General features: G+C 33.9%; 2 protein-coding genes across 3 annotated transcripts; both read right to left on the bottom strand.

Annotated features, from left to right (window-relative positions):
* Window positions 1–6908: 6908 nt before the first annotated feature.
* LOC107413259 (NAC domain-containing protein 78) lies at window positions 6909–12305 on the bottom strand. The gene is made up of 6 exons (XM_048469707.2): window positions 11886–12305; window positions 11469–11746; window positions 11153–11344; window positions 7952–8422; window positions 7747–7864; window positions 6909–7600 (listed from the first exon to the last, which is right to left on the bottom strand). The coding sequence occupies exons 1-6, from the start codon at window positions 12049–12051 to the stop codon at window positions 7203–7205; spliced, it is 1623 nt and encodes a 540-aa protein (XP_048325664.2). The 5' UTR covers window positions 12052–12305; the 3' UTR covers window positions 6909–7202.
* A 1284-nt stretch (window positions 12306–13589) lies between these two features.
* On the bottom strand, window positions 13590–22382 carry LOC107413278 (NAC domain containing protein 52). Of its 2 annotated transcripts, XM_025071792.3 has the most exons (5): window positions 21993–22382; window positions 21411–21691; window positions 20593–21021; window positions 15790–15831; window positions 13590–14444 (listed from the first exon to the last, which is right to left on the bottom strand). In XM_025071792.3, exons 1-5 carry the CDS (start codon window positions 22195–22197, stop codon window positions 13761–13763), a joined length of 1641 nt encoding a protein of 546 aa, XP_024927560.3. In that variant the 5' UTR covers window positions 22198–22382; the 3' UTR covers window positions 13590–13760. The 2 variants fall into 2 exon arrangements, with proteins under 2 accessions (XP_024927560.3, XP_015876673.3); XM_016021187.4 differs by lacking the exon at window positions 15790–15831 and having other exon boundaries at window positions 21993–22374.
* Between the last annotated feature and the right edge of the window lie 2182 nt (window positions 22383–24564).

Below are 24564 nucleotides of genomic sequence, written 5' to 3' on the forward strand. Positions count from 1 at the left end.
ACCAGCAGATTGGGAGCCTAATCGCGTACGGAATGATCGTGAGAGCCGCGCTCATGCTGCTACAACATCAGATGATATCAACAATGCCGAAACCAGCCCCTTTACCAAGGAGCAACTTGATGCATTGCAGAAGGTATTTGGCCAGATTTCTAATTCCTCTCAATCGACTCCAACAACTTCACAGCAGCATGCTAGTATGTTAGCTCACCAAGGTACTCTCTCCTTTGCCTACACTACAAACGTGACAAAATCAAAGCCTTGGATAGTCGATTCGAGAGCCTCCGATCACATGACAGGTGATATTAGTATTTTTCAGCACTATAAGCCAACTTATGGTGTTTCTACAGTAAGAATAGCAGATGGTTCACTCTCTAAAGTGGCTGGAACAGGAACAATACAATTGACAGAAGATTTGCTTCTCTCTTCTGTTCTTTATGTGCCAAACTTGGAGTGTAATTTGATTTCCATAAGCAAGCTTACTCGTGATTTAAATTGTGTTATTAAATTCAATCCAAATTTGTGTGAATTTTAGGCAGTGGATTCGGGGAAGGTGATTGGCAGTGCTGAGTTGTGTGGTGGACTCTATTTGCTCAAAGAAAGTACTTCACTTCATCAAAAAGTTCCTTCTACCAATTGTGTCTCTCAATCTATTTTTGATTCTGTGTCACTTTCAGATGAAAATAAAGTTATGCTATGGCATTTTCGCTTTGGTCATCCAAACTTTGTGTATCTTGAAAAGATGTTCCCTCACTTGTTTCGTAATAAAAGTTCAAATTTTTATCATTGTGAAATCTGCCAACTTGCTAAACACACTAGACATGTCTATCCAACCATTCAATATGCACCTTTATATCCATTTTCTATGATCCACAGTGACATTTGGGGACCCTCAAGAGTTAAAAACATAAATGGAACTCGTTGGTTTGTGACTTTCATTGATGATCACACTAGAATCACATGGACCTTTCTCATGAAAGAAAAATCAGAAACAGGGGCAATCTTCAGATCTTTTCACTCAATGATTAACACTCAATTCAAAAGCAAAATTCAGATCCTAAAAACTAATAATGCCAGAGAGTACTTCAATTCTATTCTTGGTTCCTATTTCTTAGAACAAGGCATTATACACTTGAGCTCATGTGTAGATACCCCTCAACAAAACGGAGTGGCAGAGAGGAAAAATAGACACCTACTTGAAGTGGCTCGATCAATCATGTTCTCCAACAATGTTCCTAAATATTTTTGGGGGGAAGCTATCTTAACAGCCACCTATCTCATCAACAGAATGCCAAGCCGAGTTCTAAAATTTCAAAATCCTCGTCAGGTTCTTATACAATCCTTTCCTCACTTTAAATCATTTACTTCAGATCTTCCACTTAAAGTCTTTGGGTGTTCAGCTTTTGTTCATATTCATCAACATAATCGAACCAAACTTAATCCAAAATCACTCAAGTGTATCTTTTTAGGTTACTCATCCCATCAAAAAGGATATAAGTGCTACTCACCTTTTACTAGGAAAATATATATCTCCATGGATGTCACTTTCTTTGAGCACCAGTCCTACTTTTCCAAATCTGAAATTCAGGGGGAGCATTATCAGTTTTGGAACATTCTACAAGACACTCACTCTCAATTTTCTCACTTTCATCATCCTCAAAAATCACCAATAACCCCATTCTCATCCTCATCAAAACAATTCGAGTCTTCCATGAATTTACCTAAACCTCAAAACACTCAAATAGCCCTACCTGAATCTATCGAACCTGCCCAACCAGACCAGCCCGAACCTATTCCACAGTTACCAGAGACCAACAATGAGCAGGAACTTCAAGTATATGTTAGAAAGAGGAGGAAACCTATTGAGCATATGGAGCACACTACACAAATTAGGCAAGGTCAAGAACTGGCACCGGTTCCTCTTGCTTCAGAAATTTGCACAGGTATGGATCCATTAAATCATGAGGTCACTAGTCCTATTGTTGATAATTCTGACTTACCTATTGCTCTAAGGAAAGGTGTTCGATCATGCACAAAACATCCCATTGGAAACTATGTTACTTATGAGAAGCTACTACCTCCCTATAGTGCATTTGTTTCTACTCTTGATCATACACAAGTTCCAAACTCTATTCAAGAAGCTCTAAGAATTCCAGCATGGAAGCAGGCAGTGGAAGAAGAACTAAGGGCATTAGAAAGCAATGGTACTTGGATACTTTCAGAGCTTCCTCATGGGAAGAAACCCACGGTGCAAGTGGATATTCACAGTTAAGTATAAGGCAGATGGCAGCATTGAAAGGTACAAAGCCCGTTTGGTAGCTAAGGGCTTCACGCAGTCTTACGGTATTGATTATCAAGAGACGTTTGCACCTGTTGCCAAGCTTAATACAGTCCGAGTTCTACTCTCCCTTGCAGTGAATCAAGACTGGCCACTACACCAACTTGATGTCAAGAATGCATTCCTAAATGGCAATCTAGAAGAAGAAGTATACATGGAAGTACCACCAGGATTAAAGAATTCCTCCAACAGTCGAATGGTATGTAAACTCAAGAAAGCACTTTACGGTTTAAAGCAGTCACCTCGTGCTTGGTTTGATAGGTTTGCCAAAACAGTAGTTTCACAAGGATATAAACAATGTCAAGCTGATCATACATTATTTGTGAAATTCTCATCTGAGAAGAAGATTGCTATCCTAATTGTGTATGTTGATGACATTATCCTAACTGGAGACTATGAAGAGGAGATTATCAAGTTGAAGAAACTGCTGGCTGTCGAGTTTGAAATTAAGGATCTTGGCCCTCTTAGATATTTCCTAGGGATGGAGATTGCTCGATCTAAAGAAGGGATTGTTATCTCTCAAAGGAAGTACATTCTAGATTTACTCAATGAAACGGGCATGCTTGGATGTAAACCAATTGATACCCCTATGGATCCCAATAAGAAGATGAAGACAAGTGAAAAGAGTACTCCAGTGGACAAAGGAAGATATCAAAGATTAGTGGGAAAATTGATATACCTCTCACATACCAGACCAGACATTGCATTCTCAGTTAGTGTGGCAAGTCAACACATGAACAATCCAACAGAAGATCATCTACAAGCTGTGTATCGGATTTTGAGGTACTTGAAGATGACACCAGGGCATGGATTGTTATTTAAAAAATGCAAAAACTGAGAAATAGAGATCTACACAGATGCAAGCTGGGCTGGAGAATTAATTGATAGAAGATCTACAACTGGCTATTGTTCATATGTGTGGGGAAATCTAGTGACATGGAGAAGCAAGAAACAATCAGTGGTTTCTAGAAGCAGTGCTGAGTCAGAATATCGTGCACTTGCTCTAGGTAAATGTGAGGGAATGTGGCTTCAAAGATTACTTAGCGAACTTGGAGCTATCACTAAAAATACCACAAGAATGCTTTCAGACAGTCAAGCTGCTATCAGTATTGCCAAAAATCCTGTTCATCATGACAGGACGAAACACATTGAGATAGATAGACATTTTATCTCCGAGAAGGTCAACAATGGGATAGTTCAATTGACCTACATTCCTACAAGACTGCAGACAGCAGATATCCTCACCAAAGCACTTCCAAGGACCAGTTTTGAAGAATTCAGTTCCAAGCTGGGATTGTATAACATATACAACCCAGCTTGAGGGGGAGTGTAGAAAGGAGCAGATTTTTATTTAATCAATTAGGAAGGTTCTTATTTAATTAATTAGGAAGATTTACATTATTTTAGGATATTTACTTATTTAGTTTATCTCCTAATAAATAGGATCAGTATTTAGTTTATCTCCTAATAAATAGGATCAGTCCATTAACTAATTCTTTGGAATTTAATTTCCCTGATTTGCGGGGATTACTTTCCTAGTTTTATGGACTGGAATGCCAGCCACATCTATGTTAAATAGACTTGTAATTCTTTTTCAGATTAGTATGAGAATTTCTTCCCTCTCATCTCAAAAGTCTACAATTCTCATATCCACCTAGCTCATACGCAATATTGGCCTTTAAAAAGAAATAAAGAAAATGCCAAACTATCAATAATTATGTACTTGACCAAATTAAAATAGCAGCGATGTAAATCACTGGCTGAGGTTTCTTCCTACTGCAAACAACTTTGTTGGTGTTCTCAGATAATTAGCTTTTCTGAACCTGGTTTTGAAGAACATTATATATATATATATATATATCAGACAGTAAAGAGACGCTTTACAGTATGTTAACAGCCATTCATTATGGCTATGGAGATTGATTCACCACTAGACACTAGAAAAATAACTTTTTCAGCACAATACTGTAGTAAATTTAAATATTAAGATTATTATTAAAGAAAGCTTTAATTTTCGTTGAACATTTTGAAGATAATTTTTACATATACATCATAACTGTATTTGCTAAACATATCCATCTGTTAAACACACGGATCTTCCACACCCAAAATTACTTGCAATTTAAAAAAATAAAAAAAAATAAAAATTGAAAGTGTAAGAAAATGAATCCACACCCAAAATTTACAGAATGAAGATCAAAACCAAAATTTTTTTTTTTTTTTGTTTTTTATTGTTTTCACAGAAAAATCACATCAGAATAATGAAAATTACAGACATATATATACATATACATATATGTTTGTTTACAGCGAAATATCATCAGGTCAAAATCACATAAACATATTATAATATCTGAAATGTTACCAAGTTCATTTACAATTTCTTAAAAGAAAAATAAAAATTGAAAGGGGTAAGAAAATGAGTCCGCACCCAAAATTTACAGAATGAAGATCAGAACCAAAAGTTTTTTTTTTTTTCCTTTTTTATTGTTTTCACAGACAAAATCACATCAGAAAAAATGAAGATTAAAGACATATATTATACATATACATATATGTTTGTTTACAGCGAATTATCATCGGGTCAAAATCACAGAAGCATATTACAATATTTGACATGTAACCAAGTTCATCAACTAAAGCTTAGAGAAACAGTAACAACGAAAAAGAATAAGGAGATGATAATAATGAAATGATGCTGAAAATAAACAACAAAAAGTGATCGATCTCAAACCTTGAAGTAGTAATAGACGAAGATCCAATATTTCGCATACGCCGACATGAAGCAGAGAAAGCGATTTTATCGAAGTAAAAAAAAAAACAATTAAACAGAGCTCTTACACACACACACACACACACAGAGACGCTTCATTTTGAAATTTCAAAATTTAGCCAGAAGTCTCTGGGTACTTTATTTGAAATTTTATTACCGTTGCAAATGTAAAATAGCAAACCGAAGATTTAACGGGCAAAAATTTTGAATTTGAATTTCTCTTCAAAAGGAAAACAATTGGCCAATGCCCTTTTTTTTTTTTTTTTTTTTTGCTAGTGTGGCTATTGCCCTTCAAAAAAAAATAGTACGTAATAATAAAAATAAATGTTTTTGAGAAAAATATGTTCACTAATTAAAATGTTTTTAAGAGTAAATATTTTAGTTTTTCAAAACTAAACCCCTTTCCCTTTTTTTTTTTTTTCTTGGTGTGTACTTGCGCGTTTTTGGTGTGTACTTGTGCGAGCGTGCACACCATTCTTTTGAAGCTGATGACTAAAATATGCTCCTTGTAACTAATATTAAGGAGACTTTTCCTTTTCTTTTTCTCTTTCTTTTTTTTTTTTGGGTAATAAATAATATTAAAGAGACTTTAATTAATGGAAATAACAAAAAATTCCAGTCTTTGTGACAAATATCAATCGACAGAGTAGATCACAGGAATTGGTTTCTCGAATGAAATTTCAACAATTATGCTTGGAAAACAAAAATGGAATCATTGTTTTGTTTACTAGTAGTAGCAAAGGCAACAATTACAATGCACAATGCACAATGCCCTTAGCTGCTTTGAGAAGCTGTTTGGCATTGCTTTTGAAATTAAATCCGCTTAAAAGCTATATCTGCAATCATTTGGACTATTTTCAACAATGTTTTAGCTTTTAAAAATCACTTATAATCAAAAGTTATGTTAAAATTAATAAAATATAGTTTTTTAGATAGCGGTTTTTTAAAATAATAAAAATAGAATCAAAAGTTATGTCAAAAATTATTTTTAATTTTTGAAGCTTAAATGTTGCATTTAAAAGCATTTGGATAATTTTTAAAAACATTACTAACAATAACGAATGACACATAACTTTTTAGAAAACTCTTTTAAAAAAGTAAAGATAGAATAAAAAATTACATCAAACAAAACCAAATGATAGTCAAATAAAACCAAACAAAAGATTATGTCAAACAAAAATTATAGCATTCCCCCTGGTTAATTGCAAATATTAACATAACCAAAAGGCATAATTGAAGTCTGATTAAATACTTTATCCAAAGTTTATTTTCATAGAAACTAATAAAATTCAAGGAGATAAAAGTCTCTGAAAACCATAACTAGAAAATAAAAGGGTAAAAATTCTCTGACCAAACTTCCTGTAGATACTGATTCATATCCAAAAGCATAAATGCACTGGCAATCATTAGATAATTTGGTTTTGATTTCAGATTTGGACGCTATGGAGGTGAATTTCTTCTATTTTCCCTGCTTTTCTTGTTTTCATATAGCAAATGATCGAACCTGATCCAATCTAACCTCAAACATACAACCCTCATAACCGTTACGCGAAACAATACCACACCCTGGGAAGGAACAATTCCAGAAGTTTGCTTTGATGAACAAAGCTTGTGGCAACCCTCCATGAACGCAGCTCATATCAAATACCGTATCAATTTCCTTGTGCAGTTTACCCATATTTTACAAACACAAGAGAACAAAATCACAAGTAATTTATAACTCGACAAATCAAGAAACTAGAGTAAATGGAGAAAATATACCTCAAAAAGACAAAATTCAGACGGTGGAAGACTTCCATGTCTACAGCATAAGAACTATGTTTATACTTGTCGTATGTATATTCCATTACATTTTGAGATAATATAAAGGTTCAAAAGACAGTCCCAATCAGGCATTCAGTCTAACTTAAAAATAAATAACACACACCGAATGCAAATATCTGTGGAGGTCATCAATACAGCAGTTAGTACAAATAAAATAAAATATTGAATCTGCAATATCCAGAACAGGTTATACAGCGAATTTACTACCAACTACCCCTGATAATACAGCGTGGGGTGTGTGTTTCCTATCAATGCCTTACTGACGTTGAGCTACTTGGTATAGAAATGGCTTCCAATTTTGAAACTCACAGAAAGAATTAGGACCCAAATGAACAAAAAGAAGAAACAGCCCCTTGTAAATGTTGATCCTGTCTTTCCATAAAGCAAGCGAGCCACAGGTACCAGTGTGATGGAATTAGCATCAGCATGTGACACGCCAAAAGATAAGACGAGGTTAACATCCTCGTTCTTGCCAAAAGACAAGTCCATCCCACTGCCGTCCAAAGTCATGTTTCTTATTCTGATCATGTGAACCGAACTAGACGATTGTGCAGCAGAATTCAGCTGTAGAGCTGCCTCCTTTGTAGGGAACTCTGAAGCAAATGCGGGAGGAGCAGGGATGCTGCCCAACATGTGACTGGCCCTTTTGATGAATGAACTCTTCATATCTGCAACATAAGTTGCAAAGTGATAATCTCAGATCAGAAGCCGGGGCAAACAAGACTCATGCAATGAGGGATAAAATACTCTATAATATTACTTATCAGTTTCAAACATTTAACATTCCTTTTATTCAAACAAAATATAATCTTACCTGGTTCAAACTCCGTTGCCTCAGGCTTTTGCTTCGAAGAAGAAGCCTCACTACTATCATTTGCTTCTAGCAGACGTTGGCTTCCCGAGGCCAAAAACTCAGTTTCTCCATTTACAAGCTGTTCCAGAAGGACAAGTTAAATAAGAGTTACCATAGAAAAGCACCTACTAAAAAGTGGAATACAATTTTGAAACTTAATTTGTACCTTCTGGCCATTAGGATCTGATTCAGAAACATTATTTTCAATCCCCACATTGGCAGAAGAATCAATAGTCAAATACTGAGTGTTGTCATCATCCACATCAAAGAATGTAAGGTACTCATCAAGCATGTCAAAATCTTCAGGGTCAATGGGTTTTGTAAGGTCATTTGTTTCTATGTAGAAATCATCACCAAATGAAGGAGCCTCAGAAGCATCTAGGTATGGTTCATTATTTGAGTAATTGATATCAACAGGATATTCATCTTTGACTGGTTCTGCACCCATTCCATATTGTTGTGGTAAGTCAAAGAATACCTGTTCACCACCAACCTGAGAAGTTTCACCAGTGCCTATAATGGGCTTAACATCATCTTGAACGAAGTCCCCTGAATGTTCAACATTGTTGCTTGTATCCGCATAATAGAAGTTCAAAGGAACAGGAGCATTCTCTGAAGGAATGCCAGCATCAAGATTCTGAAGGCAGAAATATTTTTAAAATGAGAGAACCACACATGATGAATTAATTGAGAAAAATAAACATAGAATAGCAGAGATAAGATAAGAGGTGCTGGTGCATGACTCCCGCACTATGTAACTTATATCATTACTAAAGCAGACACCTGACAATGAGGATAAAACTGAAAACAAAAAACAAGCAAAATTGCAAGAAGAGCATAAGACAAACATGATCAAGAACAAGAAAGAAGAAACTCTTAAATTGTAGCAAATATACAAAGTACCATCAGCATATATGAAACCTATTTTTTACACAAACGATATCTCAACCTTTTAATCCATCAAACTAAGGTCCTGCAAGCATTGATACAGTACCTCAAAAGTTAAAATTCTAAGTCAAAATAACATGCATGATGTGTAAAGTAATTGGTTGCTGTAGGTTAGGTCATGCCGAATGAATCTCCAAGCATATCAAACATATCTAGTACCAGTAATTCATGTCCACACTGGCACTGTTGGTACAACCGCCAAATACTGGTAACATGGTATGAAAGAGAAATGGGAACCGACAAGTAGAGTATACCAGAGGGTATATCATACAAATCTTGTCCATGATGCATATATATATATATAATAATAATAAATAAAAAAAAGGGGAAAAAGATTTCCATGAGATCAAACAGGTGGGTCAAGTGTAGTTGTCCAAAATTGTGATTACATACAAAATAACAGAAATCAAGTCCAAAATTATATGATTAATCATTATAAGTTAACATCTCTTACAAAAGATGAAACAGGTATACAGATCAGAAACTGCATATTATAGTAACGTCTAAAATTCTAGATTCACATAAATATTCAACTTGTACGAATGTCAATATAATTTCAACTTTTTCAAACTTAGGACCATAACAGAGAAAAAATTAGGAAACATCATCTAAACACAGATACAAAATAAGAACTTAGCTGCAATTCCAGAACCAAATGTATGAAAGCTTAGCTAGTTAAGGAAATGTACTAAATAATAACACCAAAAGACATTATGATCACTCCCGAGTCATATACATAGTATAACTTAAACCTTTAACAATTTAAATTTCCCTCTAAAGAGTAAAATACAAGCAAATTGCAAAACCTATACTAATATACACACTGAAACTCCATGCAGGATTTAACTATTACTTTGTTCCACAGGCGAAAACCTTTTCATGACAGAATAAGCATAATTGGAGTATGTATGGGCACATGCAAGAAGAGTTAAATAAATAATGCAACACATGCGGAATATAACATCGTTGTTCAATTCATGAAAAGAAGACGATAATACTAGAAGGCTTTCTAAGCTTAGCTTGAAAAGAACCAAAGGTCACCAAACCAATCTATTGTGTGATTTGGCATTCTGGCTTCATCTTAGCCCAAAATATGTTACATGCAGCTGAAGCTGATGCTAACCTGCCACAAAATTTGTTTCACTTCTCCAGACACAACGGAACACATAAATAAACGGGGTTAACTGGTTCATTAACATTTAATTTCAAAATAATATCTGTACAAATTTAGCTTCAAAGTATGTTTTTTACACTATCTGACCAACCACTCTAGGATTACGATTAGCTTCCATTAGATATAATCAATATTTGAATCACATTATGATATATTGAACATAACCACTTTCTTGTCAGAAGAATTTTGAATAAAACCATTTATCCTTCATTTGTAACCACCAAAACCAAGAAACTATACCAGACACAACAGAACAGATAAACAAATGGAGTTAATAGGTTTATCGACATTTAATTTCAACATATTAGATTTCATTTAACTTCAAATTTGGTGTATTACACAATATCTGACTAACCACTCTGAGATTGTTATCTTTCATTAGAAATAAATAATCAATATCTAATGCACATTGTAACATATTGAACATAACGAGTTTCTAGTCAGAAGAATTTTGAATGAAACCATTTAACCTTCATTCATAACCACCAAAACCAAGAAACTATACCTAGCAGCTGAAATATATTTTACAATTTTTTTTTTTTTTTTTTGTTTTTGGGGGGTCGCATTTTGGAAAAGAACAAAGAAGCATGGGAATTCAGTGTGATGGTTACTTATCTTGTACATAAATTCATGCAAATTTCTAGGTTATAAAATACAAGGTCCTGCCATACATAATAATTTAACCATTATCCAAAAGATAAAATAAATAGCTCCAATTTATAAACCAGCAAAAAAGAAATCAAATTCTAGAAGCTGATATATATATTTACCACTGATAGAATTTGTACTCACAAAGTATTTTGCCCAAAAGATAGAAGTTAAAAAGCTTTTACAGAAATTTATGAAATTTCTATGCTTTTATAAGCATAATTTTTCCAACACTGCTTATCTTTGAACATGTATCAGTAAAGCAGGCACTCTTCCTTCAGAATTTGTACTCCCATCAATAAGTATAACAAAAAGAATTGCATGAACCAATGTGCAGAGGCATTTTAAAATTTCAGCTATAAAAGTTAGCAATTATAATAATCATATTTCACTAGATTTGGATGACATTTATGCATGTTCTTCCCAGTCGTTTTAAACCCCAGACGATGTAACGATTTAGAGTGTCCTTGTAGCTTTTACAAGGCTTTCCTACGTATTTATGAGTACGCTACAAACAACTGTTAACAAAACAAAAAAACTACTTATGAACATAGAAAGAATCCCCCCGAAAAAAAAAAAAAAAAAAAACCCACAAACCTGATCCACCATATTCGGTTCAACATATTCACCATTGCTAACTTGCACTTCATCGATTGGTGCCTCTTCACCTGGTACCCAAGTCAACTCGTCATCTTCCCATTCCTCCTCGATGAATGGTGCACCGTACTGCTCCCCATTCTTAGGTCCTGTACCGCTCTTCTGGAATATCCTACAAAGAACATACGCATCCTACTCCATCCAAAGCCACAAAAAAAAGGTAAAAAATAAAAATAAAAAAACCAATCAGTCATTCAAATTAGACTAAGATTTCAAACCTCCATAATTACAAACAAACACCAACCAAAATCCTAACCTGAGCAATTCCAGCTTTTTCTAATTCTTCATCAACAAGTCGGTACTCGTGCATAACCCAGTTGCTCCGAGCGCCTTTAGGGGCCCTCCCACTATGGTAAACGAGGGTCTTCTTCATTCCAACATTCCGCGAATTATAGCTGATCGGGCGGTCCTTCCCAGTGGTCTTCCAGTATCCTTTCTCGGTTGCCCGATTGGTCCTTGACCCATTACCATATTTCTTATCCAAGACACTGAAAAAGTACCACTCCAAGTCCCTGGTCTTCAACTTCGACTGACCTAAAATCCACAACCCAAAAAAAAAAAAAAAAAAAAAGCTACGATCTTTATTCCAAAAAAAAAAAAAAAAAAAAAAAAGAAATGCACATATATGAAGGTAGTAAAATTCATTTATTCAAAGAAGAGAAAGAAAACCCACCAGGCAGATCCCAGGGCTCGGATTTGTAGACATCGACGACGGATATGTGATCGAACCGGAGAGGTCTGCCGGAGACCTTACGCTTGAGATAATACCGAACGAGTTCTTCATCCGTCGGATGAAATCGGAAACCAGGAGCTAACGAAGTTGCCGAATCACGGCCCATCCAAATTCAAAATTACGCAATTTACCCTTAAAGAGAAATCGAGAAATAAATTAAAAAGGGAAAGAGATGGGAAAAGAAAATTAGGGATTAGGGTTAGGGTTTTTGGTTTTTTTCTTTGTCAGTCGGAGTCAGAGAGTCGAAAATGGAATAGGAAGAAGGCATAGGGCTGAGCCATGAGGGATATGCGTAAACTAGTCAAATTTCAAGGCTGAGCTCCAAATTTATTTTCTACCAGGTCTCGTTGTTGTTTCGAGGAAGTTTTCCAAAACTTCAAATATAAGTTGGTCAAGAGAATGTTTCCGTCACATGCAGGTGATGTAGTCCTATCTCTCACCCTCACCCCCACCACGATGTGCGGCTCAAAAGAGAGGCCTTAATTCTGAATCTATTTAAAATAATAAATAAATAAATAAAATAATGGGTCCCACACTTTGTTGATTGGTTGAATTGATAATTTGATATCTCCACCGCTGACGTACTCGCATCCGTCAAAAAAGAGTATACGAAAAACACAGATCGAATTAACAATGTTATCTGGAATGTTCTTCTCTTTTAGTTATAAAATAAAATTATTGCAGACTATTTTTTTTTTTTAAATTAATATTAATAAAAGAATTTTGGATTAAGGAAATGACCAGTTCCAAAAAGTTGACAAATCAGATTCCATTCAACTTTTTTATTTTTAAGTTGACACATAAATATCAAAATCTAATGTAAATTTTCTTAATACAATTACAATAACAATATTTGACAATGATGTAATTATTTTAGAAAACTTTTAAAGAAATTAAATACCAAAAGTTACTATTGTACTGTAGTATGCCTCCTAAATTAATTTTATCTTTCAAACTTTTTCTAAAGCAGTTTATCAAAAAAAAACTTTTTTTCGAAAGCAAAACCACTACTTTTTATTTTTTTTAATAAAAGCAAAACCTCTTCTTGAATATAACATTCAATCAAATCTTTCATTTGTTATAATTATTTTAAAATTTTACAAAATCGACCACATGGTATAAAAACACATATATACACTAACTAAATTTCATATCATATTCATTTGGTTATGCAGCCAAGTTTCATAAAGTGAAAATTTTCGGAGAAGCAAAAATTTCTCAGTGAGATTCATACAATATTGCTATTGAACAGCAATTCAATAACAAATCCGTCTCATTAGTATGGTTGTTAGATGACAATTTAGTAGCAAAAACACTACTTCCTTGTACAATGACCTTGCCGGTTATGTCTTTGGCAGTGACAATAAAGTGTGGTATTAACCAAAAACCAAAAAAAAAAAAAAAAAAACAAAAAAACAAAAACTCCAAAAGGTCCCTAATCAAACTTCAAACAAGTAGGACGCCAAGCATGACTTGACTCTTTTCTGTGAAAATACACTAAAAGCATCGAGTTCTCGGTGACAATTTTAGGCCGTTTAAAAGAAGAGTAATATTTGTAGCCAAAACAAAAAACAAAAAAAAGGCTACATGTAGTTTTTATCTAAAAGTTTTAAGCTACAAATTTGAAAACAAAGGCAACAGAAATAGAAAAACATTCTATATTACAACAAAAGTCAAATGAACAAGAAAGATGGTCCTGATTCCTGAAACTAGAAAAAGAATAGAGTCTTAGATCAAATGATTCGACAGACGTGGCCCATAAGGGGCCTGAAATCCATACAATGAAGAACATAAGACTATATATGCAAATGCTAATCACTTGAAATGTCGGCTAATTCTCTTCAAATCATTATTCTCCCTGTGCAGATCTTCGTTCTCCTTGTGTAGAAGATCAATTTTAGATTGAAGAATGTTAATCATGGCCTGAGCACTCGTCATTTCAAATTTCAATGTTTCTCTCTCACGAGAAATCTTGAGTATCTCATTCTGCAGATCTTGTATGAATTTCATGCAGCTTGGAGGCACGGATGAATTGTGATTAGCAGCATTCAATTCCGGTGGAGGAACTGGAACTAGTTCTTTGCGTTCAATGGATTCCAACAGCGAATACTCCACCAGTGCAGAGAGAAAATTTTTAGTACTCGGAGTTTTTCTCAGGATCGGCATAGCTGTCGCTGCTGTTGTTGTAGTTGAAGAGCAACGGTCCTGAGTTGTCCTGCTCGAATTCTCTGAAACATTTGAATAATCAGAAATCAAATCACTATGCCGCCGCCTTTTATATTTTTGTAGTGGCAATGTTAGCCGATTTTCCACACTAGGCAAGGGTTGCTCATCATCTACTCCTGGTGAATGATAATCCTCCAATCTCTCTTCTCTATTGACCACACATGAGAGAGGGGGTTCATTCACACTCTCTACCTTGCACACTGATAACACATTTTTATTGTCCATTGGAAGATCCAAAGCATTAGGAGGAGCCTTATCGATGGATTGAGTATCCTGAAATGTTCAACAAACATCAGAAAACATTTTCTGGACAGAGGATCGATATAGAAAAGGCAAATCCCAAGGAGATAAAAGAGTTGTTCAAATGGATAACCATGTGCATGCATATGGTACATTCTAAATGTGGCTTAAAACAAACAATCTGTTAAATATCCGATGCTGGCATGATAATTCATACACATAGTTGAATCCACTTTTGAAGCACTCAGGCTTATGGGTTCAATCATAACTTAATATAGCATCAGAGATAAGATTGTCTGTTTGGTGTTTCTATTAATTTATGGAAGTTACTCAACACCCACTCCCTTTTTACATATGGTAACTTTATAGAAGCATTGTGAAATAACATCTAAAACAAGTTAACAAGAAATTTATGGGAGTTGCTCAACACCCACTCCCTCCCTATGGTAACTTAATAGAAGCATTGTAAAACAACAACATGCAAAACAAGTTAACAAGAAATTTAAGGAAGTCAGTCAACACCCCCTCCCCTCCCTCCTTCAAGTTACACAGATACCCCCCTAGTTTTCATATACACCTGTTTTCTAGTAATTGCATATGCTTACTTTCCTTGCAATTAAAATTTGTTGCATAAAGTACCATTCCATCAATCAATCTATCATAAATCATTTACCAATTCAAAATCCTATATTGCTTATGGCAATTTTGCTTTTGACCAATGGATGAGCAATATAAGTTAATGAGACCTAAAGTTAGAGATAAGGGTAATTTTGGCATTAAAATATCCAACACCTTTTACTGTGAAGATTTAAAGGTTTGACAGAAAGAAGAATACTTTTTGCAAGAAATTTAAATTTAAAGGGAAGTACAGGCAATAATTAGAAAGGCCATCATGTCTATGTGAAGCTTGAGAGTCAAATGCAGGAATAGCTCCTCTAGTGACTCAAGAATAGTTGATAAAGAGTATATGCTAAAAAATTTTAAATTAGGGGGTGTATGGGGAATCTATGCACAAGGACAATAGCAAAACAATAACAACAACAGTAACAACAAGAAGAAGAATAATAAAAAGAAGTGATCATGCATATGAGTCCTAAGAAAAGATAGTTTGGAACCACAAACATTGCATGTGGTTAAATCCCTGGATATTGTGATATCCCTTTTGACTTTTATTTTCCACTCTTTTTGGGAAAAAAAAAAAATTCCCTAATGTGAGACAAAGAAAGAATCAAATTACTATTGCGAAACACTGATATTTACATGTCCACATAGATGAACTTTATTTTTACATTGTGGTTTCTCTCAGCAAAGGATTTCGTAAGTATTGTAATTTTTCTATAGATATCACCTATTTGCATTGCAATGACTTTACACTTACTGATGCAAGATGAGTAAGCTCTGTTACCAATTGATGCAGGACCTAAAAGACGAGAGAGAGCAAGTGAAAGAGAAGGGAAAGAGAATTAGATGAGAGGGAAGGAGAATTAATAGGAAGGGAGAGAAAATAAAAAGAAAATTCAATAGTTTTATTCAATAATCAATTCAAGCGCGTTTTATAGTGCTCTAGTGAGAGCCATTTACAACAAAACAACCAACTAATAAAAGAAACAAAATAAAACAAAAAAGCCTAAATGAAATAGAGAACTAAATATTTTAAGAATTCTAATAAGAAAATAATTACTTAAAATTATTTAAGCTACTTTCTATTTTTTTGGCCAAATATGATTCTTCAATTTCTTCTTGTGATCTCCATCACATACTTTCCTTTTAGTCGCAATAGATACCTAAAGTTGGAAGAGCAATATTTAGCTCTTCCATGAATTTTCCTTCAGTCACATGACAACGCCCAAGAATTTTATTTACCAAAACACCAACAGACAGAATAAATTATAAACACGTCCCCATGTTAATCGATGCACCTGTAGTATGTTCTGCATATAATACATTAAAACGTAACCTTGCTATATTACATAAACTCAGGTGCCAATAAACTCAGGTGCCAATTCAATGCAGGAGCATATTCTAGAGATCACTTTTGTCTATTTGTGAAAGTCTAGGATATAGGGACTTGACTAAAAGTGTCCAAATTTTGAATATATGTAAAACATGTCATAATTTATAACGTTGTATAAAAAGAAGCTTTGTGTTAACAAATTAACTTACTCCAAACAACAATCAAATAGTAATATATTAATTTAATAATAACAAATAGTGAATTTTTAAATTATATTTAGAAATCCATTTTATATTTTTTGAAAATAAGGGATTACTTATGCTATGATTCCATAGGAATCACTTCTCCTCTAAGAAGTGATTTCCAAGTCATCACCTAATTAATCCTTCTTCCAAAATCAGCAAATAGATGATTTCCCTGAAACAAAATAACTAAAGAGCAATTACATATTTTTTGGCCAAATGCTACAGGAAGTGATTTTAGAAATCTAAAGTCAGTCCTAAATAGGCACATCAAAGAAACCACCCATCTTTACAAATTTTATACAATATGTGAAAGTTTAATCAAACCAGTTTACCGGACAATCCAATTTTAATTTGATTTTTGTAAGCCCATTTTTAGCTAAAGTGCTTTTGTTTGGAGTTAAGAGCCGATACGTAAAGTCCAAGCCCTTCATCTTTATCAAAGAAACAAACCAAACATGAGAAACTGTTCATCCTCCACAAAACACCGATAGTGCACCTATTTCTCCACCATACTACACCACACAGAGTCCTACTCATGCATCCTTTAACTGGTCCAAGCTCAAGTCCCACTTCATGTCACCCAAGCCAAGAGACTTTAAAGTAACTCACCAAGCACATTTGTTAAAATAGAAAAAACAAAAAACAAGAAACTTCATTCTTCAGTGCAGCATTCATCATCACAAACATATTTTGCTCTCTTCAAGAGTTTGGAAAAAGGGCACACTGCTTTGAATATTTAGATATAAATCACTATACTAAATGGCAATAGCAGAATCAATTAGTCATCTTCTAATATTTCCAAAATTTTATTTGTTTAAGAAAAATTTGGATACATATAACCAATTTCCTATTTTCTCCTAAGGAGTCATCACCCAACCACTACCACATGTTTCGTGTACACTAGCTTCCATCAAGCCTATGAAAACAAGTAAATGTACTGACGTATTCTAGAGATCAAATAGTTGGCTCACTGACATGAGCACTCTTGTCAGATAGAGGAAGCAGCATGCACCCAGGGGCTAACAAATGAGTTGGTAAGGCATTTGGACTCTAATTAAAAGGACAAAGGTTTAAGTACCACATCGCCCGGATCAGAGGCTTGGTCATAACCATGGAACTATAAACATAGATGTAAACAGATTGCTCAATCAACGTGGATGGGTCCTGATTGCCAAGGAGTAGTCCCCTATTGATAACTTCTTGAAGCAGCATCCAAACTATAACCCTATAGATTCAGCTAGACCTAATGGAGATAATGGTACTTTTCTTTGTCCCTATTCTATGAGTAGGTAAAATAGCCTTGAAAAGATCTGCTAACATACCATTGAACCAAAATAAGTTTCAGAGTTCTAACATAACTTAATCTGGTAACAAAACCAATTGTACGTCCAATCTAGAGTTCAAATCATGTCAACCCTATTTTTGGTATTTTATTATCAATTTTTTTTAAGTTTACTTTATAGTTATGATAATATAATATATTTCTAAATATTATATTTAATCCAGGATTTCCTTGTTTTTAAATCTTATTTCAATATTTGGAGACTTTCCTCTATAAGTTGGTCCTATAGTGAAGATTCTAGAAAATCTACACTCATTTTTTTTTTTTTTTTTGTTTTTTGGTTGGAAATCTATGGTGATACATAGAGCATTATTTAGAGCCACTTTTTGTGGTTATCATTACAGATAAAGAAAAGTGATGCATGACCTGGGAAAGAGAATCAGGGTAAAAAGAGAAGTGACAAATAGATAGAAAATGGGATGAGGATAGAAAACCAGAAGAAAACATAGTTATACTTATTACTCAATAATCAAGTCTGTCTCTTTAGATCACAAACCTATTTATAAGAAAATGAATCTAATCTAATTAGGAAACTATATCAAGTCAAGAAAACTAATATTTCTTATTAACAAATTTTTTTGAATAAAATTCCAATTAATGTAATCGCTAGAAATGGTCCTAAGTAAAACATTAAATAAAACCTCTCCATGCATGTTACACATCATTCTCCGCAAAATGAAACTCAACTCCAACGAATTAAATGAACAGTTCCTTCATATTGCAAGAGGGTTCTCCTTGAGATGGCATTCTTATGTCAAGTTTGTCAATCAAATTCCTTACTACTTTGTCCTGGAGATAAAACTCTTTCAATTTAAAGAGAATGATGTATAACATGTTCAGGATTTTAATTTAATTATTGATTATTAATTTTATCAATTTTATATATCTAGAACTTAATATCAATTAGAACTACTAGTCAATATAGTTTTGATTTAATTTCCTTATTAAATTAGGTTCGTCTTAACCCATAAATAGAGTTCAATCTTACCCTAAACTGACAAGATTTTATTATTGAGTAACAAACATTACTTCCTATCTTTGGTTCTCACCCTTCTGTTCTCATCCTATTTTCTCTCTACTTCTATCTCCTGTTTTCTTTCCCTATTTCTCTTTCCCACATCCTACATCAAAATTTGGAAAAGCCCCTATATGCACTACAAACATGTTGGAACCCCTTTTATATTCAAGTACACCCATAATATCACTATTAGTCCACAAATTCTTAGAAATTTAAACTCCAAGCTTCTCAAACTACCAAATTCTAGCACGCTAGGTATATGATCACATAAGCTAAAAAGTTAGTAGCTGCTATACGAAATCCTCCAAGAGGGAGGGAAAAAAGAAATGAGAACTTCCTAATGGAATAATGAAAGCCATTGTTGATTATTGGGTTAGTTTTGTTCCCTGAGATTTGACTGAAATTCAATCAGACCCTCTGGTTTCAAAAATATCGTTTATCCACCCATTGGTTTCAAAAGATTTTCATCTCTCCATTATCCTCTATTGTTACATTCAGCTGTTGAGTTTAACATCAATCTCTATCATTCAAATCCCTATAGGAGTGTAATAGACGTTTGCAAAATTAGAAGGGTTATTAAAATAAACACAAGCCTCAAGAGGAATTATCCCTTAATTATTTGAAGCGGTGAGGTACTCCCTAACCGAAAAAATAGAACAGAGAATGTCATTTCTAATTGGCTAAAGGATCAACATGCATACACATGCTATACAAACAATGCAAGATACCACATCAATCCTTCTGCTTAAAGCACATACTCAAAGCATTCCTAATTATAGTTTCATCAAACCTTTCCCCTCACAAGAATACCAAAAAAGAAAATTAGTCTCCTCCAAAAAATAACGATGCCCTCCCACTTCAACAGTTCTTACATATGTCAAGATCATTTTTTGCCAACTCATAAATTTGGTAACCCTAAATCATTATGGCTAACAAACACATCTTTAACCATTATTTTTTTAAGAATTAAGTTTTCATGGCTTCTGTGGTTGCCTACCTAAAATATTGCCTTGCAAATGAGGGAATTTTGGGATGGTAGAAATTTCTCATTGTACAATGAGAGTTCCCATTTTGTAAGAATCTCTTCAAGATGACATGCAAGACAAAGCAAGAGAAAGGAAATGGTTCTTCTCTCTCCAGTCAATTTAGAAAATCAGATAAGAAATAAGAGCTCCTAGTATCGAGCAGGCATTACTTGATTCAAAGGTTTCTCAATGGCTTACACAAAGTTTTCTTATACATAGTCGTTCTTTTACTGGATGTTGAATATTAGATATGAGGAAAGGTTAAACAATATTTTTTGAATTTTTTCCTTAGTTTATGTCATCCTTTACATCATGACTACTTACAAATATTCAGAATACCAAATATTGTTCACTTTATAATCAAAGCAGGGAGTGAGCTTCACTTTTTGTTTGCGTTTGTTCATAGAATAACGTTCATAGACAATTATTTTCATTGCTACTGTTCACGGACTATCAAAAATCAATTTAACAACAATCTTGGGGAATTATAATTGACTGATCACTTCACAGGAACAAAATTCAGCATACCATGTGAATATTCCATACTTAAATAAGAAACTTATGGAGAAAGGAGCTAAACTTGTATAAAGAGCAAACCTGATCATTATTTCGTCCAGCATTTGCATCAAGACCATTTTCTCTATTTCGCCCAGCATTTGCATCAGGAGCATTTTCTCTATGTCGTCCACCATTTGCGTCAGGAGCATTTTCTCTATGTCGTCCAGCATTTGCATCGGGAGCATTTTCTCTACTTCGTCCAGCATTTGCATCCGGAGCAGTTTCTTCAGTACACTTACGTTGACTATTTCCTTCAACACATGCATCTTCAGTACATTTACGTTCACTATTTCCTTCAATACACGCATCTTGACCACGACCAGCTACTGCTTCATCCAGAGTCTCCATTCCAGGAACCACAGCCGATTTATTATCATCCCATTCCTCTTCAATGAAAGGCGCATAACGCTGCCCGCTTGGCGGTCCTATATTACTCTTGTGAAATACTCTACACAGTACATATGCATCCTTCTCCATCCAAAAGAAAATGAAAAGGAAACAAAAGAACATAAATTAAATGATATCAATCTCCATAAGATTCCATTTCCCAGCACAACAGGAAATCTCTTTTTGGCTGCTGAACAGAATGTAAGGAAAGACAAACTAAAAACAACCCAAGTACAGATTTTGACGTTATTAGGGACCCATATTACCAAGTCCTCCAGTCCACTAACGCCAAGAATTCTGCTCAAATTGCCCATTAGTTTTTCATTTACTACAAACTGAATCAGTATAAACCATAAATTCCTAACTAAAATTTGTTTCTAAACTTTTCTCAGAACCAAACAAAAGATAGGCTCATAAAACCCAAAAACAAAGCAAAAAAAGCATTAACCACATTCTGGCTAATGCCTCACCTGGGTGAGACCAACTGTTTTCTCCAATTCTTCTTCAACAAGTCTGTACTCATGCATTACCCAGTTGGTCCGCTTACCATCTGGGGCTCGCCCACTATGGAAAACCAAGGTCTTTTTCATCCCCACGGTCCTTGAATCGTGCTTCACCGGCCGGTCATTTCCTGTTGCCTTCCAGTACCCTTGGCTCGTAGCCCTGTTCATTCTGGCCCCATTTCCATACTTCTTGTCCAATGCACTGAAAAAATAGTACTCCTGGTCCCTGCTCTTCAAACTCGACTTTCCTATTCACCAATTCAAAACATTAAAAAATAATTTTTTTAAAAGAAAAATCAAAACCCAAGAAAAAAAAATCACGAAAATATTTACCCACAAAAAGGGAGAGACCCAAAAAAAATATATACACACACCCAATTTAAGAAACACAAAAAATAAAAATAAAAAATAAAAACCCAGGATTATATAGTAAAATCCATACAAGGGGAAATGTAGCCCAACAATATCCACAGAGCAAAACCCATTTCCAAAAAGAAAATTTTTAAATTAAAAAAAAATTAATTAGAGGGTTGGGGATAAAATTTTAACCTGCTAGGTCCCAAGGCTCGCTTTTGTAGATATCAACCTCGGAGATGGCGTTGAATCGGAAAGTTTTCCCACAGACCTTACGCTTCAGGTAGTAAATGACGAGCTCTTCGTCGGTTGGGTGGAACCTGAAGCCCGGTGCGAGCGCTGTGGGTGCCGTTTGGGTCTTCGCTTCTCCCCCAGACCCAGCAGCAGCTTCGAGACCCATGGCTCAAAAACGGAGCTCCGAAAGATGGGGGTTTTCAGTGATTCTTCAAAAGGGGGTCAGTTACGGAGGCTCTTCTTTTAGGGCCTTTTGGTGGAACAGATAGGGGTTTGATTAATGTTCAAGAAACTGACGGTACCTTCGATTACAAGAAACTGTATTTGCCCCAAAATATATATTATATATTTATATAATGGCTCTCACTATTTATATCTTGTAATTTTCTTTGCTTTCTTCATAATTATTATTATTTTTTTTTTATATTAGGATTTTGCCCTCGGCCAAAAAAAGAAATAATGGGATTGGATTTTTTTTTTTTTTTTTTCTCTTTGTCGAGTTTGGTAAGTTAGGAAAAAATTAATTGGAAAATACTATATTCTTTTTAAATGGTTAATCACAAGTATAAAAAAAATTTAAATGATTTTCTAAAATTATATACCATAAAAACATTACTAAACCTATACGCTTAAAAATTACTTTATACATATTGTAAGAAAATAAAGCTTTTTGTATTTTCTTTTTCAATTTTTATATATTTGAGTGATGAGCAAAAATATACAGAACTTAATGTTTTATTGGGGGGACTAAAATTAAGACCATTCGATTTGATGGATATCAAAGAGGAAAGTCAAGAAATAATGGTGCAAATTTCCTGCTTCAGGTCCAGAAAAGGATGTCCAAAAACCAAAAAGGTCTAGCAAGAAAATGGGACCCAAAAAAATCTATCAAGAAAAAGGAAAAAAAAAAAAAAATTCCTGTGGTATCTAGAATTGGCTCCATCTTCTATAATATTTTCCAGAATTGATCTCATTAGTACTTATCTTCTTACAGGGGTGAAAATCCTGAGAGGTTAAGATACAGATACAGCAGCAAATTTTGTTATTCAAAAATGATGAAATTTTACCTTGGGAAAAGAAAAGTTAATTTCAATTTAGTATCTCATTTAGAAAATTTGTATTTTGGACTTCTAATTGAAAGCAAAATTGCGTGAATCATAAACTAACAAGTTTCTAAGCACAAAAACTTATCATATAATTAATATTTGCCCCGCATGCAGAACCCAAATAAGTTTGTGTTTAGAGATTTGATGGTTCTGAACCCATGCAATTTTTTTTGTTTTAAATTTAAAACATTACAATATAAATTTTTAAACTTCAATTTATTGCATTTTAATTCAATTAAAAAACTTTGAATAAATTGAAAATCCATTAATGAATAAGAAACAGATGATACTACTCGGTTAAGAAATAAAAGATTATGGAAGTCATGAAGAAAGAAAGATTTGAGAATGCAAATTGTAACCCTTCTGAAAAAAGACTAGCTCACTAACAAATGGCATGGCAAGGAATTTTGACTGACATTTTTATTTTCTGCAGCAACATTGGATTGGAAGAGGGAATTTTTACGCATGTGGAAATTGATCTGAACATGTATTTTCAAGAATATTTTCACTAGATTAAGACTACCAATATAAAAATGTTTCAAGTTATATTGTCATTTAAAAGGATCTGAAGCTCAATTATGACTGTATCATGGATAAATTAATTATTTATACATTATTTAAGGTTACTTGGTAAATCAATATCTACTTTTTCAATCTTTTTTTTAAATTTATTTATCAAAAATAAAAAAAGAAAGAAAAAAAATAGTTTGAAAATGAAACTTCTGAGCCTTCATACTATTGATTACTCAAGATCCGATATGTATGCTTCAACAAAATTAGAAATAGTGCCCGCAAGGTCCTTGCTACTAATTCATATCCTTTATGTGGCAGGCGATTCAAAGAATAAAGGGCATTTATTTTCTTTTCAATTTTATGCTGGAGCTGTCTGATATGGAGTTTTCCACTCAGAATAAATGCTTGTTAGCTTCTTAAATTTGTTGTGAATCCGATTGAGATAAAAAGGATGATAAGAAATGGCAGAAGAACTAAGGAAGACTTGGCTTAATTTGTGAGGAAGCCATTGCTTTTTCATCCCACTGAAAAAATGTTGTCTAATTTAGAACCATAAAAAATCATTTTTTCTAAAAGTTAAAATTTAAAAAATGTACAATAATTAAATTTGAACCTAACAGAGATTGAAATGACATACGTTAACAATAATAAAATTTGAATCTAATAGGAATTTGAAAACGTAGAACTTTTTTGCCATATTAAAATATCATTTTTTTCCCTTAAAATCTCTAATTTATAGAAGATGGATCGAGATTGGTTTGTATATATTTTTAACAATTAAGAATTTGATTGGTTAAAAGGAATGATTCAAGCAGAATGTGCTTTGGCAATTGGTGTTTGTTGAGTAATATGGTATGGACCATATTTATATGGGTGTTTGTTAATTAACTTAATTGTATATCCATGTGCCTTTT

The sequence above is a fragment of the Ziziphus jujuba genome, chromosome 8, assembly GCF_031755915.1.
Source record: "Ziziphus jujuba cultivar Dongzao chromosome 8, ASM3175591v1".
In the NCBI taxonomy this organism is placed as follows: domain Eukaryota; kingdom Viridiplantae; phylum Streptophyta; class Magnoliopsida; order Rosales; family Rhamnaceae; genus Ziziphus; species Ziziphus jujuba.

Coding starts and splice junctions, on each gene's coding strand:
- LOC107413259 (XM_048469707.2), bottom strand. CDS start 12,051: ATGGGCCGTGATTCGGCAACTTCGTTAGCTCCTGGTTTCCGATTTCAT. Junction 11,747..11,885: donor CGAGCCCTGGGATCTGCCTG/GTGGGTTTTCTT, acceptor TGTGGATTTTAG/GTCAGTCGAAGTTGAAGACC. Junction 11,345..11,468: donor AAAAAGCTGGAATTGCTCAG/GTTAGGATTTTG, acceptor TGGATGGAGTAG/GATGCGTATGTTCTTTGTAG.
- LOC107413278 (XM_025071792.3), bottom strand. CDS start 22,197: ATGGGTCTCGAAGCTGCTGCTGGGTCTGGGGGAGAAGCGAAGACCCAA. Junction 21,692..21,992: donor CGAGCCTTGGGACCTAGCAG/GTTAAAATTTTA, acceptor ATTGGTGAATAG/GAAAGTCGAGTTTGAAGAGC. Junction 14,445..15,789: donor AGCTTACTCATCTTGCATCA/GTAAGTGTAAAG, acceptor TGAACATTTCAG/GATACTCAATCCATCGATAA.